General features: G+C 37.7%; 1 protein-coding gene and 1 non-coding gene across 5 annotated transcripts in view; both read left to right on the top strand.

Annotated features, from left to right (window-relative positions):
* The window catches only part of LOC126972800 (putative inorganic phosphate cotransporter), a 91158-nt gene that overhangs the window by 42922 nt on the left and 29334 nt on the right, over window positions 1–18902 (top strand). Inside the window, exon 1 of one of the 4 annotated variants that reach the window (XM_050819863.1) lies at window positions 8407–8513. The exons of the other annotated variants lie outside the window; for them this stretch is intronic. Within the exon in view, the coding sequence (XP_050675820.1) occupies window positions 8459–8513 (55 nt within the window). The 5' untranslated portion in view covers window positions 8407–8458. Of the gene's footprint in view, window positions 1–8406; window positions 8514–18902 lie in introns of those variants that run through there. 4 annotated transcript variants of the gene reach the window in all.
* On the top strand, window positions 12450–12552 carry LOC126972933 (U6 spliceosomal RNA). The gene has a single exon (XR_007731225.1). It is a non-coding gene; the product is annotated as a U6 spliceosomal RNA (small nuclear RNA).

The raw sequence follows: 18902 nt of genomic DNA, 5'->3' as shown, positions 1-18902 counted from the left end.
TACGTACCTCTTAAGGTCTAGCCCGTTATGGAAATTTCCAAATTTGCTTGATGTGATTGATATTTCACTTAAAAATATTTTAGAAACCGTTTTGAATTGCGCGTTTACAGATCGTGCATGGTCTCAAGCCTCTTTACCGATACGGTTTGGTGGTTTGGGTACTCGCAAAGTTTCGGGCGTTGCCTTACCAGCATTTCTATCTTCAGTTCATAGTGCGCAGCCTTTGGTTACTAGAATTGTAAATCATGTACCAGGTAACTCAGAGATTGTGTATTTGAACGAAGCTAACAATGCTTGGCTAAATATTGCAAACATTCAAAATTTTCTAGACGATTTAAAGAGTCAAAAAGCATGGGACGCACTTCTTTGTAAGTCGGCCTTTGATGATCTATTGATCTCATCTACTGACATAACAGAGCGTGCTCGTCTTTTGGCCGTGACACAAAATGAGTCGGGCTTTTGGTTACAAGCCTTGCCTTCTGCGCCGATTGGAACGCTACTTGACAATATGACATTGTCAATATGCGTATCACTCTGGCTAGGTATAAAACTGAATGAACCACATCAATGTAGATGTGGCGTTCAGGTAGATGCTCTTGGACGCCACGGGTTATCCTGCCTAAAATCGGCAGGCCGTATCAGTCGTCACGCCAGCATTAATGAAGTCATCCGCAGGGCATTTGCCGCTCTTAATATACCAGCTGTTTTAGAGCCAAATGGTATTACCCGCCGCGATGGCAAGCGTCCTGATAGAATGACGCTGTTGGCTTGGGCACAGGGAAGGGCTCTGGTGTGGGACGCTACTTGCGTCGACACTCTGGCTCCTTCTCATGTCCATGTTACGTCAGTTGGTGCTGGGGCTGCTGCTTCGACTGCCGAAGACAGCAAGCGTCGCAAATATGTTGGTCTCAGTGAGTCATACATCTTTGTGCCGTTTGGTGTCGAGACACTTGGCCCGTGGGGCCCAGAGGCGCGGAGAATGTTCAAAATACTATCTTCGCGCCTCAATAAGGCTACTGGAAACCCAAGCGCTGGCAGCTATTTCGGTCAACGGATCAGCCTTGCTATCCAACGCGGTAATGCTGCCAGTATTCTTGGTACGCTTCCACGTAATGATAGTTTTAATTTTATGTAGTCGTAGTATTGTAAATATAGTTATAAGTTTACTTGTTGTTATTTGTTGTTAGTTTTAATTTTAGATCCGAGTTTCACTATTTTTTGTGCTTTGTGCTCATAGAGAATTAATAGCTAGTACACCTTCGTGTGACAGGACTGTGCGTTAGTAGCGCTCTCTGGGTTTCCACGGAAGACCAGCGTTGTGGATTCTTTCGAAACCCCAACTATGCTGAGTTGGGGGCCCATTGACGTCATTAGATCATAATTAGATTAGTATAACTTTAAGAACTGTTATCAGAATGTATAATGACGTCAATAAACATTTTTTCTTTCTTCTTTTTTTCTTTCTAAAAGTAACAATTGGATCTACCACTGCTGTATGTTTGAGACAAAGGGAAGGCAGACAGACTGGCGCCGTAACGTGTAACGTCTGGCTCATGTGGTATTAATCTAAATCTTAAAATATCTCCCGGTAAAGTAAGTATCGAGAAAATTTAGTCGTCAGTTAATGAGATGCTGTTGTATTACATATACAGAAATGGAACTTTAACGTTTTTTTGCTATTTATTTATATTTTAATAAATTATAATTAATTTTGTCCAGAGTTAATTGCAAAGTAGAATTAATTTAATTCTTTAATATCTGTCAAAAAAAACTTCGTTGTCAGCAGCTGATGATGGACGTAATACTGAAATGGAACCTTAATTTGTTTTGCTATTTATCTTAATAAACCCAAAAGTAAGTCAAGCATGTCATAACCTTAGATCATATTTTATGCTTCTAGATAGACTGTGGCAGCTGTGGAAACGTCAAAAACAATTGAGGTTGACAGTTAACCTCTATTTTGATCAATGCACGCACATTAACACAAAGTGTCATACAAATCGCAAGTGTAAGACGTTTAAAAAGTATTAAGCTTGGCCTGTTTTCAACGGTTGTCCAGCAGCAAGAGGCTCTATTTAGTCGTATAAATTATATAACATATACCTAAAAAATTAAAAGAATTCTGTTAAAGCACAGTCTACTGTGGTTGAAGGCTATTTTATAAGGATTTTAAATGGGGGTTTCTAAAATTATTTAATTGCAACATTGTTCTCTCTACTTGCTATCGTCAATACGTCATCTGTGTTATATTTTGTATATAATATTAAGGCTGTTATCTGTTTGCTGTTAGAAATATAAGATTATTGCTCAGTTTGCGTATTTTAATTAAAATTAAAAGAATTAAAATTCTCATGAAATTTTGAGTGCATATTGGGTAGGTCTGAGAATCGGACAACATCTATTTTTCATCCCCCTAAATGTAAGGTAAAATGGTACACACGAAATATTTTTTATTAATTTTTTTGTCATTTTTTTTTAAATTTGTTTGATTATGAGTCAGCATTAAAAAATACATACAACTTCAAGTTTCGTATATAATATTAAGGTTGTAACCTTTTTGCTGGTCAAAATATAAGATTATTGCTCAGTTTGCGTATTTTAATTTAGTAAATAGTTCTGGAATTACTTAAATACTTTCATAAATTATCAGGAGATGTAAATGTTCAAAAAACCGATGAGTAACCATGGCTAATTATTATATTATTTATTATAATACTGTGCTGCTGTACAAGTTGATGTTCTTAACCGACATTTAAATAGATAACGATAAGGCTTCTCGTCTGATAATAGATAAAATTATTCATGTTTTCCGTATTGGACGACAAAGAGCATTAAAATAAGATATAGCAAACGTTAGTTGCCTCTTACACCCGTTCCCAATATACTATCTACAGATTGAGATAAATTACTACCTTCTACTGTCAGTAATTAGCTGTCAATATTCTGAAGCTGTCCCAATATACCCGATAAGTCATGCTTATCGCCTTATATTGGGACGCGTGAACTGAAATTTACATACAAATATTTATCGCTGGTAAGCTATACGTCGTCCCATTGACAGAAAGCGTGTACGTAAGGTGAATTACCGTCGATAACTATATTGGGGCAGAAACATCAACGATAGTTATGATTTTTATCTCAAGTAAGAGATAGAGGTAAGCTTATCACGGTCACTAACGATTGTTTTATTAAAAAATGGCTCTGTCGTAAATCCTACTACTCCACAGCTGAATATCTAAGTGATATGCTTATTTATAGCAATAGCAATGACAGTACAATATTGTATACTTAATTGAAAAGAGAGCAAAAAAAAATGCTGGGAGAGTTTCTTGTGCCGCTTCTTCTCTCTCAAAGCGCCATTTGTTTCGGAAGCGGTAGTAGTATCTAGTATATAAGAAATGACATTAAAAAAGAATTATAAAGGAATCAATTTTGAGAAAATAAATGCCTTTTATTGGTCTTAGATAATATTATTAGAAATTAAAAAAAAAAAAAACAAAAAAGAAAACAGCCGACTTCAAGATAAACTATAACATAACAATATAATAAGCACTAAAAAGTAAAAAAAGTAATCGAGTATTCTTTTAAAACTTAATAATCAACTTATAATATATAAGAATAAAATATATAAAAATACATAAAGTATTTTTTTTTATGACAATAAAGGACAATACAAGCAGGACCTTCAGCTGATGGTAGTTGTAACGCCCTGCCCATTACAATGCAATACCGCTCAGGATTCTTGAAAAGTGCAAAAATTCTGAGGGGCATTACAACTGCGCTCGTCACCTTGAGAGTTAAGATGTTAAGTCTCATTTGCCCAGTAATTTCACTAGCTACGGCGCATTTCAGACCAAATTACAGTAATACTCACACATTACTGCTTTCCGGCAGAAATAGGCGCCGTTGTGGTACCCATAATCTAGCCGTCATCCTGTGCAAAGGAGCCTCCCACTGGTCCCCCCAATCAAATTAATTCAACAAATTATGTAGTAACAATTATTGTAACTTTTGGAATCGGTGTCCTCCCGCCGCACCCCGCTGTCGCCTCTCGCCTCGTCACGTTGCGCGTGCGACACAAGCACATCTCACCTACAACTATGTATAATATAGTTTGTAACTATGTAACCTACCTTGTCTGATTCTGACTTCAACAATAATAATAATTGTTACTACATTATAATATTTTCGTGATAATTTTATAATTTTTAGGTAGTCTAATATTTTTCATTTCATTTTATTTTGGAGAACTCTCTTAAGTTGATTTATTAGTTGTGGTAAAGAATACTCAGTTATTTCTTTACTCATTAGTAAAAAAAATATTTTTTATAAATTTTTATGGCAATTTTTTTTTAATTAATTTTTAAAACTTTGAGTGAATCTGAATTTTTTTGAAAATGTGTAGACTTACTTAACGTGCTGTTAATATGAGTCGCCATTTAAATGAAACAATCGAAGACAGGAAAAAACGCCTATATCAATAGAGCAAATCTTCCTCGAAGACTTGCGAAGAGTGCAATAATGCATGGAACGCTTACTTCATGTTGCTATGCAGCAACGAACGTAAGCGCTTTGCAATTTGATAACAGACAGTTAGAAATTCTGCCAAAGATAGATTGATCATGATTTTTAACCGACGTCAAAAAAGGAGGAGTTTCTCAATTCGTCAGTATGTTTTTTTTATGTTTGTTACCTCAAAACTTTCGACTGGGTGAACCGATTTAGATAGTTCTTTATTTGAAAGCTGGTGCTTCCCGTGTGGTCCCATTGTAATTTGGCCCAGATCTGACAATGGTATCCTTGAGAAAACTATAAAAGTCTTAAATTTGCTATGCGTAGGTATAGCAAAGTGGATGATAAATTTACGAATAACTCAATAGCGGGCCAACCGATTTCGATGACTCTTTTTATTGGAAAGGATGTACATCAAACATAGTTTATTGAGAGTTTAGTTAGGTTCTGATTACGGAATCCATGACAAAATAACGGAACACTTCAATTCTTTTGAGCAAATTAACGATACTCGGCCGAATCTTATTTATGCTATCTGGATTTTTAAGTCATCTTCTATAAAATAGTTATGGTCAAGTAATTGTCGTAGTTAAATATGATGATCAATGGGACTCCTTAACGACTTACACTAAGGGTGCGATCTGTGGCAGAATTTCTAACTGTCTGTAATCAAATTGCAAAGCGCTTACGTTCATTGCTGCATTGAAAATGTTTGTATATCTACACATATTTAGACACATTGTAATGTACTTCAAATTCACTAAAATTCAAAAAATATTTTTTTTTTTACAAAAATACAACCGACTTCAAAAACACTATTCCAAAACAATAGATATAATATGCACTAAAAAGTATAAAAATAATTGCGTATTTTTATACAATCTAATTAATTAATCTAATTCCAGTTACAATTATTGTAATTTTTGGAGTCTGTGTCATCCAAGATAGGTTTGTAACTACATACATATATAGGTGAGATGTGCTTGAGTCGTGAGGAGGCGAGAGCGGGTCGCGGTGGAAGGACACTGATTCCAAAAATAACAATAATCGTTACTAGAATAAGATTAATTAATTAGATTCTATAAAAATACGCAATTATTTTTATACTTTTTAGTGCATATTATATCTATTGTTTTGGAATAGTGTTTTTGAAGTCGGTTGTTTTTTTGTTAATTTTTTTTTAACTACGACTATTACTTGGCCATTACGACGTTAGGGTAGGTGACTCAAATATCCGGATAGCATATAAAATATTCGTCCGTAGTATCGTTAATTTACTCTTAAGAATTTAAGGGTTCAGTTAGAGAATAAACCAAAAATGTTTTTAAATAGACATTTAGCTTACGGTTGGGTTATTCCTTGTTTATTCGAACGTAAAACGTTTCCCGCGTTTATTTGAAAGGCTGATTGAAATTCGGAAAACTTCAGAATTATCATTGTATTGACAGTGTTGTCAACGATATAGTCAACATTTTGCATATTCTTGGATTATTATCTATACTAATATTATAAAGCTGCAGTGTTTGTTTGTTTGAACGCGCTAATCTCTGGTATTACTGGTCCGATTTGAATGATTCTTTCAGTGTTGGGTAGTCCATTTATCGAGGAAGGCTATAGGCTATGTTTTTTTATGCTAATTAGGGATCCGTAATAAAATTGCTATTTTGTAACACAAGGTGTAAATCGAAAACCTATTTTTGCGTGCGCTGCAAAAACTATTGACAATAGAACAAAATGATGTGCAGGCAATATATAATATAGGCAATATTTTATTACTTATAAAACTATCGCGTGAATTATACTTTATATGGCAAAACAACGTTTGCCGGGTCAGCTAGTCAGGTATAAATTTAAAGAGACTCGTTCCTACGGTCAACTTTCAGAGCAGTTTTGTAGGATTTTGTTATCATATGAATGTTAATAATTTAATAAATAAATACCAAGTTTATTTGTAAGGCCGTAACACTGTCAGTTAAATATTTAATCCCTAAACAAAGGTTAACTACCAATGTCTATTACAAAAATGTATCTGTTTAGATATTTTAATTGATAATTAAAATGAGTCTGTTAAAGGTTTCTTACACGACATGTACTTTAATATTACATTATAAGAGAAACCTTTCATTCAGAATGAGGCAATAATCGAAATTTGAATTTTTATATTGGACTTAAAGTGTAAAGGTATTAAGTGATAAATTAAGTGATTCCCTTCACACACGTCTGGATTCCCAATAATTCGGTCGCTACAGCCTTGGGGAACTCCAGCGTCGAACACTCGTCGGACTTTGGGTTCGAGTGATATCTGTCAACTACGACATGATGATGGCATTGGCAATGGCATTAATTTTCGAGAAGCCTATACGATGCAAGTTTTGAGAAGAGCATCTAGAGCTATACACGACCAAAGCTATGTCCAATCTAACTGCTAAGCCTTCTCCTATGTTTTCAATGGTGGCTGGATGATCCTGTTACCGGGAGGTCTGCTTGATGTGTTTTTTATTATTATTATTTCCTTTAAAGTTAAAGTTATTATATATTTTATTTTATGAAATGCTCACATAATGCCTCTATTTATTTACGGTATGTGTGGATTGATGCACCTACTATACTCAATAACTTTTGTGTTTATAAGAAAAAAAGTATAAGAAAAAAAAAGTAAATTAATACTTATGTATTAATTTACTTTTTTTTTCTTTTTTTGACGTACTCGTGTAAGCCTTTCAGTTTTTGACATTTGAGTATTTTTGTTGCGTCACTTTGCATACATTGTAATTGAAATGATTTGTAAAACAATTAAAATGTAAATCTTGACTTAAAAGAGTGGCAATGAGTTTCTTGCTACTTCTTCTCATTAGCTCAACCCTTTACAAAGTAGCGGTAAATTCAAAAAGAAACAATATTTTTTATTGACATTGATTGATTTCCGTGACCTACATGAATAAAGTGTTTTTGAATTTGAATGACCGACTCAAAGATCAGCTGCTGATCGACACAAGGCGATAGACATTTTGTCGATCATTGATCAGATAAAATTCTTTCCTAGAATGCCAAGAGCTAGTTATATTGCATCGTAATATTTCTCCATAGTTTTCAATAAAGTTGAGTTTACGGAAACAGGTAGAAGTGTAGTTAACTGGATCCGTACTGTCACCTTTTTTTGGGATCGGATTGTACTTCAGGTAGATCAAGACCTTTGGATGTCCACTGTGGTTTCCATTGTGGTTGAGAGTCAAGATTAAGGCATAAAGAGTGCCAAAAAAGATCAGGTTTCCTTTTTGGTCAGGGTGTCATTCCCCATGCTCAGCGGCGGTTGAAAGTCTGGCTGAAGTTACCAAACTATTCGGCTTTTGACAACGCCCAAAGCTTGCCTGTTCGTTACTTGTAGCCTGACGGTTAGTTGCTCGCTGATTTTGGTGACGTGCATGTTATATTTTGCACGGACGAACTGCAAGCTTAAAGTATCTGGAGGCATGGTTTTATTTCTTTATTAGAACTCTGCATTGTGTTTATTGAAGTACGAAATTCTCAAGATTACCCGAAGGGTTATGAAGAGGGTAACGTGAGAATTCTCGCTGCGGGATTAGAAATGTAGACATCCGTCAAAGAGCTAGGGTAACCGTTGTAATGGTGGACCTAAGCTGGGCATACAGCTTACTGTTGGTCGGATAGATAACATTTCTGAATGGGCCTGCTGCATCAATGTAATTGATAGATTAATAATTGATTACAATGATATACAACTGGAACATAATGCTTATAGCTTACAAAAACTCACACAAAATGTGCTTTTCCACAGTTAAATCATACTCTTTGTAAATAACAAACGCCGTAACAAAACGAAACTAGCATAAGTTTTGGTGAAATGCGCATTATTTGAATATCGCTTCATATAAATATCGCTGTCACCTTCACATTTCCCTTACTGATATCAAGTCGGCGAGCGACAATGGTGGAGAACGATTACATTATTATACCTACTAAGGATGTTGACATTTCTACTGGTAAGTTTATTCATACCTTTAAGCCTTACGGTCTGGTTTCTCATCTGATAGTGAATAATAGTTAGGACTTTTATTTATAAAATACCTTAACGTGGGTATAATACGTCATTTGAATTAAATACTTTTTAGGTTTTCAAGCTCATACCATTATAAGTTAAATTGTACAAAACAATATGTATATCCCGATTTTTTGTCTAGCAAAACAACGTTTCAGTAAACCTTGAAAATGTATTTCATTTAAATATATCAGGGTTACAATAGTAAGTAAATCGATGTTAAATATATCGTTCTCTTTAATTTTATGCCATTTCATGAGATGTTAAATAATGTCTTTATTTTACAACTCATGGGACCTGGACTTAGTAAATTCTGTGAATGCATTTTGTATAGCTGGATGAACATTTATTACGATTAAAAAAAACAAATCGCGGAAAAAGTGATAGTCAGTTGGTGGTAATTTTGGCAGGTACAAAGATTTTCTGTTGTACGAGTAGTTCCTGAGACAAACGAGCGTACGGGTCACCTGATGTAAGTGCTCACCGCCGCCCACATTCTCTAGCTACAACAGAGGAATGACAGAAGCGTTACCGGCCTTTTAGAAACGTTTACGCGTTTTGTGTCCATGTCGTATCGTCCTGAAAACACCTTGTTTTTTAATAATCAAATTCAAAATGAAACATGAACGTTCTTCTCAATGATTTTATAATATGTAGTTATAAAATTATAAAGGTTAATATCGTATTTGTGTAAACAGCTTATACACTACCGCTTTATAGTAATTTTCTTACAGTATTAAAATGAATAAAGTATGTTATCCTTTAGAGATAGATTTATGCTCTTGCGGACATTCCCGTAGACTTACCTATATACGATACAAAATTCCACTATACATTATTTTGTTATTCCTCAAAGGGTTTAGACAGCGTCATCTTGAAAGCTCCCAGGCGGCTTATTTTTTTCCAACATCTCCAACAAATATCGTTATGTATACAAAAATGTAGACAAAACTATAACAAATTATAACTTATAACCTTCATATAACTTAACCTTATATACAGATTATAACCTTCCTCAAGAACCACGCTATTCATTGCTTAAATCAGCATAAAAATCAGTGCTGTAGTTTTTGAGTTTATCGCGAACAGACAGACAGGAATTTGTTTTATAAAAATATTTAGTGATAATTTAACGAATTGAGAAGGAATGTATTCCGGTAAGATAATTTTTTTGACCAATTTTCATGCCACATACGAGTACACCATCTATACACGGATGTCCAGAAAAGATAATTTTTAATGTTATTATTTACTACTAGATACTACTACCGCTTCGGAAACAAATGGCACTCTGTGAGAGAAGAAGCAGCGCAAGAAACTCTCCCAGCATTCTTTTTTTGCGCTCTTTTCAATAAAAATATGCAATACTGTACAGTCATTTCTATCGCTATAAAATAATCACAATCTACTCCCAGGCTATCCGATCATTTAGATATTCAGCAGTGGAGTAATAGGATTTACAACAAAGCCATTTTTTAATAAAACATTTAAATTTATTTATAGATAATGCCTGAACAGTGGCTGGGAGAGTTTCTCATATTAAGTGCAATCATATTAAACTGTAAGTGCGATATAAATAAAAAAAAATAAGTTTTGAGAAAACTATTTATTTTGACATGTCGAGAGTCAAACGTCAACAAGGACACTTAAAACCAGAAGAAACCACCTGAAACCAGAACTTATTTAAAAAACAGTTATAAGGAGTAAAGTTATAATAATTCCCCTAATTTGTCATACTTATCCTGTCCTTGGTTGATGGGAGTAATCAGTACCTTTATTGAAGATAAATATCCTCGTGACAATAGTTAAAATATTACCTATATCTAATATATAAAATTCTCATGTCGCGGTGTTTGCAGTTAAACTCCTTCGAACCGCCTTACCGATTCTCATGAAATTTTGAGTGCATATTGGGTAGGTCTGAGTATCGGACAACATCTATTGTTCATCCCCCTAAATGTGGTACACGCCAAAACTTTATTTTTTTGACATTTTTTTTTAAATTTCTTTGATTATGAGTCAGCATTAAAAAATACATACAACTTCAAATTTTCACCCATCTACGATCAACAGTTACTTTTGTATCGTGATTATAATATCGGCAACACAACGTTTGCTGGGTCAGCTAGTAATCAATATAAATATATATATAAAACATAGTTGTAGATAATATTTTGATAGGGTTGTTCCCATTCTTTTCACCAACACCCGTCTTTTATTATATCAACATGTTTTAGGGGTTTTTGAGTGATAATGACTCAGAAAAAAATACAAACTCTCTGTAGATAGATAATTATTTTGATAGCTTAGATATTAGCAGGAGTGTTCCAATTGATTTTATCAACATCCGTGTATTGTTACATCAACATATTTTAGGGGTTTCTGAATTGGTTGTAATGTAACATGAGACACATTTACAGCGGAGTCATCTTCAATACTTATGAATCGGGACAGTAAGCATTTTGATTGAGCAACTCTCTTGGATTAGGATTGATTATTGATTTAGGGTACGCTCTGTATATCGCCTGTTAAATTTTTTTTCCTTATATGATTTCTGCCAATTCCGGCTTTGGTATCATTCATCACAGTCTTTTTATTTCCAACAGCACGCGGCTGCCGGAGATACTCAATCGATAGTACATCATTATCATCATCATCATATCAACCGGAAAATGTCCAATTCTAGACAAAAGCCCACCCCATGGATCTCCACGGTGATCGGTTCTGCGCAGACCTCATCCAACGCATTCCGGCGATCTTGACCAGATCGTCGGTCCATCTTGTGGTCGTCATTCGAGGTCATTACTGCCCTAACGGCCATCTGTCCGTTGAACTATTTCCCCTGCCACTGCCAATTCAGTTACGCAATAATTATATATACTTTTATGTTAAAAATGATCGATTTACACCCAATTCAATTATTGTGTTAAAAAATTGACCTGGAAAAAATGGCGGATATAAATATATATATATATAGATGTGTTAATTATGTGTTGCAGGATATTACAAGGATAATAAACGTCTGCATTGGTATTCACTGTCGACACCACCATAATATCTTGTATTTATAATATAGATTAGCTTTGGCAGTACATATACTCTTAAGCTTGCTCCACATTCACGAGAGAATCTCGCGAGAAAGTGAGAAAAATACGAGAAATGCGAATATGCAATCCATTCACATAATATTCGCAGGTTCTCGCATTGTTGTCGGTGTTTTGGCTCGAGATATTGTGGAATTTAAGTTTAAAAGATTATAAAAATATACTAAAAGTGGAAACGTATTATCACCTTGATGGAATTACCCATAGATGAAGATTATTTAATAGCCCGAGGGCAGTCGCTCCATTACCAATCTGTGGTATCATTAAGAAAGTCATTTATGATATAGTTACCTCAATCACACAAACGTTCTTTAACAATTTTTTTGAATGACAATAGAGTTATGATAAATTCTAACAAATATATCACTTCACAATAATACCAGTGGGAGGCTCCTTTGCACCGGATGCACGCTAGATTATGGGTACCACAACGGCGCCTATTTCTGTCGTGATGCAGTAATGTGTAAGTATTACTGTGTTTCGGCCTGAAGGGCGCTGTAGCTAGTGAAATTATTCGGCAAATGAGACTTGAGATCTTATAACTCAAGGTGACGTACGCAGTTGTACTTGAGCGTTACTTCATTGTAATGGGCAGAGAGTTTCAATTACCATCAGTTGAACGTCCTGCTCGTCTTATTTTTATTAAAAATAAATTCACTTATGCCTATGTACATACATAACAATATCAAGAATATAAAGAGAAGCAACAGTCAAGATGTTAGTTTTTTTAGTTTCACTGAGAATATGAGATTCTTGCTGAGATTATAGGCGAGGACCTCGAGTGAATATGGAGCGGGCTTTACTGGAACGATAGAGAGAAGATAAGCACGGGTCCTGCGCCAGGATGACTCGCAAAGTGATGAGGCGTTCCTTATCTCGTGTGTGTAGTGATACGTGTTGAGACATTCCGTCATTTTGCAAAGCTACTGAGTCTTATACAAACACAATGAAATGACACAGCATTGGTTGTGTAAATTGATAATAATAATTACGTTTATTTTTCAAACATTACAATCTCAAATAGTACAAGTAATTTTTTTTTTACAATATCACTTGGCGCTGCGTAGAGACGGCCGCGGCGCTTCATTAAGTGTCTTCTACCACATTTATCACGGGGAGTAGTCCGAAGAGCTATTTCACCTGATTCCTGCCACTGAATTACACCTCGCAAGACACGCCATATATTAGGATATCATCCAGACTATCTGGGTCTCGAAATCTCGAGCAATTGCCAATTCCGTGGCCATCTGGAGGGCAAAGCCAAATTGGCTTCGAAAAAGCTGGACGACATTAATAGAGCACGGCAATACTTCAAGCCGGCCCACATTCTAGCGCTCTACAAAGCACATGGAGTATTGCTGTCATCTCTGGTCTGGCTCACCCCAGTATCAGCTTGATCAATTTGACCGCGTGCAACGTAGAGCAGCTCGAATTGTCGGGGACCCAGTACTCTGTGAACGGCTGCATCACTTGGCGTTGCGTAGTAAACCTCTGGAAGAGAGTAAGGAAGGATTTCCCACTCTGTGAGGCACCCTGTGATAGAATACCCAAAACACACATCTTTCAAAAGATTATCGTATTCAACTGTTCGAAGTGGGAGCAGACCAGTCAGGTGTAAATGAACTCAGAATTAACACAGACGGTTCCAAAATGGCAGCCGAAACTCTATACCCTTAGGCATACACAGCTCCATATTCCAATGCGAATGCATAGCCATCAAGGAAGCTGCAGACGCGATACTAAGAAGGAAAATACATGGATATTATATCCGTATTCTATCCGATAATATGGCAGTACTGACTGCGCTGGGGAGCAACACCTATAACTCAGCGCTGATATACGAGTGTCACCGATCCTTAGAACGAGCTGCTGCTCTAACAACTGGGTAACTCTGCTATGGATCAAAGGACACAGCGGTTCGTTGGGGAACGATGCAGCGGATGAACTTGCAAGGCGGGGGTCGGAAACGCAAGTGGCTCAGGGCCAGTCCTGCCGCTACCCTTCAGCCAAATACGGTCATGGATACGCTCTCTCACCAACAACCTACATAGAACCCGATGGACAAATCTCTCAGGCTGCAGACAGTCGAAAGAGGCGATTCCTGCACTATCGCCCAAACTGACACGTCGACTTATTAGCCTAAAAAGACATGACATCCGAATTATGGTCGGCACCCTAACGGGTCACACATCACTGAACAAACACCTATATACAATCGGCGTTACGGACAGTCCTAAGTGCAGGGGCTGTCTAACCGAAGATGAAACGGTCACTCACGTAATCCTCGAATATGCTGGGGTGGCCAACCAACGGGCACAAACCTTAGTAAATACAAAGTCGCTCCAGGAAGTCTGCGAACACCCCAGGAGTGTTCTGAACTTCTGGAAGGAGCTGGGCTGATTGGAATGACTGGCCAACACTGCACGCAAAATGGACCCAATTAAGCGGTCTAATTGCGGAAACAGGAGCCCTTTACCAATACCAATACCCACCATCTGGATGTGAAGCGGTCCTCTACAGTGCGGTTTTCAAGGAACTTTCTTCCACGTACTACAATGCTGTAGAATCAGCTTCCCTTTGTGGTGTTTCCGGGACGACATGGGTATTTAAAAAAAAGTGCGTACACGCAAGATATCGCAAGTCTGATATCGCAAGCGAATGTGAGAGGCGGTGATCACTTTACACCAGGTGACCCGTACGCTCCTTTGTCCTCCTTTCCCATAAAAAATAAATATGTATTTTATTGGTGAATGAATGTGATTGATGTACCATGTGAGGCTCGGATACATTCAAGGTCCATTCAAGAAAAAACAGCAGTTGTCTATTTTACTAAGCTTCGACAAATGATGTCGAAACCTTCATGTACTCCCACTTTAAGGGCTAGCAATAAGTCTATTGATCCCTGGTTATGCAGATGTCCATGATAGGTCTCCTCACCAATTTCCATCACGTGCGTCACAATATGTCCGCTCAAGAAACCTATTTACTCTTACGAACCTATACTTAGAAACCTTTCGAAATCCTCCGTAATCAATCTGATGATCTGACCCCAACCGACTGCAATTTTTTTCAAGGTTTTTCAATATTTGCTCATAACAAATTATAATGCCACCTACCAAAAATTTACAAACAATATTAATATATATTAATAGTATATTAATATTATGTTGCAGAAAAATTTTCTTCACATTTAAAAAATATGAAAACTAAAGACTTTGTTCTAAGTTTTATAAAAAAATTTCAAAATGGACGAAGTTACGTAACATATATCCAATTACATGATTTAACTTCAAACCTTCACAATTATCATCAAGATTGTGCAAGCCGTTCTTGAGCTATAAAAGGACATACAAACCATCAGTCTTTACACAAAATAAAAAAAAATATCACAGACATAGCCTACATATTTAAATAGTTGTACAGATTAACTGAAAAGTGCTTAAGATTGAGTTTTTGCTTAAGATTTTATTTTTCGGGGGCGTGACAGGCCGTTTGCTATACGAACTTTTTGTAAATACGAGAGGGGCCACTGTCACTACTCTTGATAATATGATTTGATTTTGCAAGTCTATCACGCTTAGAATGTAGTACTTATTGCATTTTTAATTCTTTTTTTATGGTAGAGGAGGACAAACGAGCGTACGCGTCACTTGATGTTAAGTCATCACCACCGCCCATATTATCATGCAGAGGTATTTCGAAAAAACAGCCTTTTGAAAAGTATACGTCTTTTCTTTGAAGGTACCCATGTCGTATCATTCTGATAACATCGCACAAGGAAGCTCATTCCACAGCGTGGTTGTACGTAAGAAAGTTACAAAAAAATCGCACTGTGGAGGAACGCCACACATCCAAATGGTGGGGATGATAATATCTTTTATGTAATGCTTGAAAGTATGCAAGAACAGTACACACAGGTCGTGACTGATCGCTCGTTTAAACTAAGCATAAGAATTTTAAGAAATCGTACAACATAAATGGTTATAACGCTTTTGTCGCCAACATTTTACTTTACATTTACATTTGGAATAATTGAGTCCATGTAACGAACAATCATTCAATATTTCCAAAGTTGCAAGGACTGGCTCATCGCAATTAATTGGTTTGTTAGCATTAATCTGTTAAGAAGAAAAAGGAAAATTCGAGGGCTCATTTGTAAAAAAATAGAGGTAATCGTTAAACGCTTACGTCAAAGTCAAATAAACCTTATTCAAATATATATAACACTAAAATTTATTGAAATAGGCGTTACTTTGCGGAAATTCATAATTATCCATATGTTTTGAGTTTTCTTTAGTGTTAATTCCGCCAATATTTCTCGTGCCAGAGTTTATCGAGTCAACATGTCCTAAGGATGTCTCGTGTAGAAGCGAAACACATGTCGAATTGGTCAAAGACAAATATTGGCGGAATTAACAATAAAAAAAAACTCAAAACATTTGGATAAATATTAAACTTTAAATTACTAAAATATGTTCTATGGAAAATAGGAAAAAAGAAATTGGTGCGTACTTAGAGCATGACGTGATAAACTAATATATAATATATATATATATATTTATTTATTTATTATCAAGGAAACATAACAAACACATCACAAGAACTGAACAATATAGGAAAGAGATACAAAATATAAATATAGATGCGTCCTAACACATGTTTCAATAATACAATAATAACAAAAAGAAAAATCAAAGGTATACAGTCACAAACGCAAACATTCACAGATATATATATATATATATATTTATATATATATAAGACATTTCCACCTATATATTGACTCATCACGATATCTCTAGAACCATATGGCGTAGAGACTTGAAATTTGGTAGGAATATTAATATATTCGCCGAGTAAAGGTCAGTTAAGAACGGATTTTACCAAATTTCACCCGCAAGTTTTTTCTCCAAAATCAGAGATTTGATGACAGGTTTCACATTTACCGATGACGAAGAGGAAGTGACAGCTTTCAAACAGCATATGCATGCATAAACATGCCTTCAGATCTGTGGTCCTCCTGTTTTAAAAAATAGTTCGATCGCATGAAAATTTTTTTACCGAACACTTTTTTTTTTATGGAATAGGAGGACCAAACGAGCGTACGGGTCACCTGGTGTTAAGTGATCACCGCCGCCCACACTCTCCTGCAACACCAGAGGAATCACAAGAGCGTTGCCGGCCTTTAAGGAAGGTGTACGCGCTTTTCTTGAAGGTACCCATGTCGTATCGTCCCGGAAACACCGCACAAGGAAGCTCATTCCACAGCTTCGTGGTACGAGGAAGAAAGCTCCTTGAAAACCGCACTGTGGAGGACCACCACACATCCAGATGGTGGGGATGATATCGTAACTTGTGGCGTGTCGTGCGAAGGTGAAATTCGGCGGCAGGAATCAGGTTGAACAGCTCTTCGGAACACTCCCCGTAATAAATGCGGTAGAAGACACACAATGCAGCGACGTCTCTACGCAACGCCAAGTGATCCAGCCGTTCACAGAGTACTGGGTCCCCGACAATTCGAGCTGCTCTGCGTTGCACGCGGTCAAATGGATCGAGCTGATACTGGGGTGCGCCAGACCAGAGATGACAGCAATACTCCATGTGAGGCTGGACCTGCGCTTTGTAGAGCGCTAGAATGTGGGCTGGCTTGAAGTATTGCCGTGCTCTATTTATGACGCCCAGTTTCTTTGAAGCCAGTTTGGCTTTGCCCTCCAGATGGCCACGGAATTGGCAATTGCTCGAGATTTCGAGACCCAGTATTCCGATACTAGGCGAGGCTTTAAGGGAAGTGTTCTCGAAGAGCGGTGATACGGAAAATGGGGTTTTTTTAGTGGTAAACGCGCAAACTTGAGTCTTCTGGGGGTTAAATTCTCGAGAGAGGACTCGATAGAAGACACAAGTTTCTCCCGGCACTGGTCGACGTTTTCCCGAGAGAAACCTGCATGGCCCGTGTATACGGCATCACCAGTGCTGTCGTCTGCATAGCAATGCATGTTGGCGGTGTCCAACATATCATTGATATGCAGAAGAAACAGCGTGGGAGATAGCACACAGCCTTGGGGCACTCCAGCGTTCACGGGCTTGGGATTCGAGCAATAACCGTCGATAACGACCTGTATGCTGCGCCCAGTGAGGAAGCTGGAGGTCCACTGCATAAGCTCTCGGGAAGCCCAAATGATGGAAGTTTTGCGAGGAGCGCCTTGTGCCATACACGATCAAAGGCCTTCGCTATATCCAGACCAACTGCCAGGCCTTCCCCCTTGCTTTCAATAGCCGCCGCCCATCTATGTGTTAGGTATACCAGAAGATCGCCAGTCGACCGACCATGGCGAAAGCCGTACTGCCGGTCGTTGATCAACTGGTGACCCTCAAGGTATACCAAGAGCTGGCGGTTAATTATGCTCTCCATGATTTTAGAGAGTGGGGAGGTAATAGCAATAGGCCTGTAGTTTGCCGGATCCGAACTGTCTCCTTTTTTTGGGATCGGATGGACAAGGGCTGACTTCCATGAATCAGGGACTACGCCTTTTGAATAAGAGTGCCGGAATAAACGCGTTAGCACCGGCGTCAACTCAGGGGCACACATTCTAAGCACGATTGGAGAAATGCCATCCGGCCCGCTCGACTTCCTGACGTCCAACGAAAACAGAGCTCGCCTAACAGTTTTCTGTCGGAACTGTACTTCAGGCATGGAGCTCTGACACCGCGGGATGGTCGGCGGTGTTTTTCCGTTGTCGTCAAGAGTCGAGTTGGAGGCAAAAAGAGTGCACAGGAGATCGGCTTTCTCTTTTGCCGTATGGGCCAGGGTGTCATTCCTCATGTGCAACGGCGGCATGGACGGCATGTTGAAGTTACCAAGAGCAGCTTTCGACAACGACCAGAACTTGCGTGTTCCGGTCGGGTAACTGGAAAGTTGCTCGCCGATTTTGACGACGTGCTTGGATTTCGCACGGGCGATTTGCCGCTTAAAAAATCTGGAGGCACGGTTATATTTCCTCTTCAGAACTTTGCAGTTTGGATCCTTTGAGCCCAGCGCCGCAACCCAAGTTTGATACGCCTGTTTTTTGCAGTCAGATGCTGCTTTAACTGACGCATTGAACCAGGGCTGTGATCTGCCACCGATCGGTACTACAGAGCTTGGTATAAAAATATCCATGCCCTGCAGTATCACATCGGCTACTGCAACGGCGCAGGCACTAGGATCATCCGAAGGGAACCAAACCCTGCCC

Source organism: Leptidea sinapis, chromosome 27 (assembly GCF_905404315.1).
Source record: "Leptidea sinapis chromosome 27, ilLepSina1.1, whole genome shotgun sequence".
NCBI classification, from domain to species: domain Eukaryota; kingdom Metazoa; phylum Arthropoda; class Insecta; order Lepidoptera; family Pieridae; genus Leptidea; species Leptidea sinapis.
This window is presented reverse-complemented; position numbering and strand designations above follow the sequence as displayed.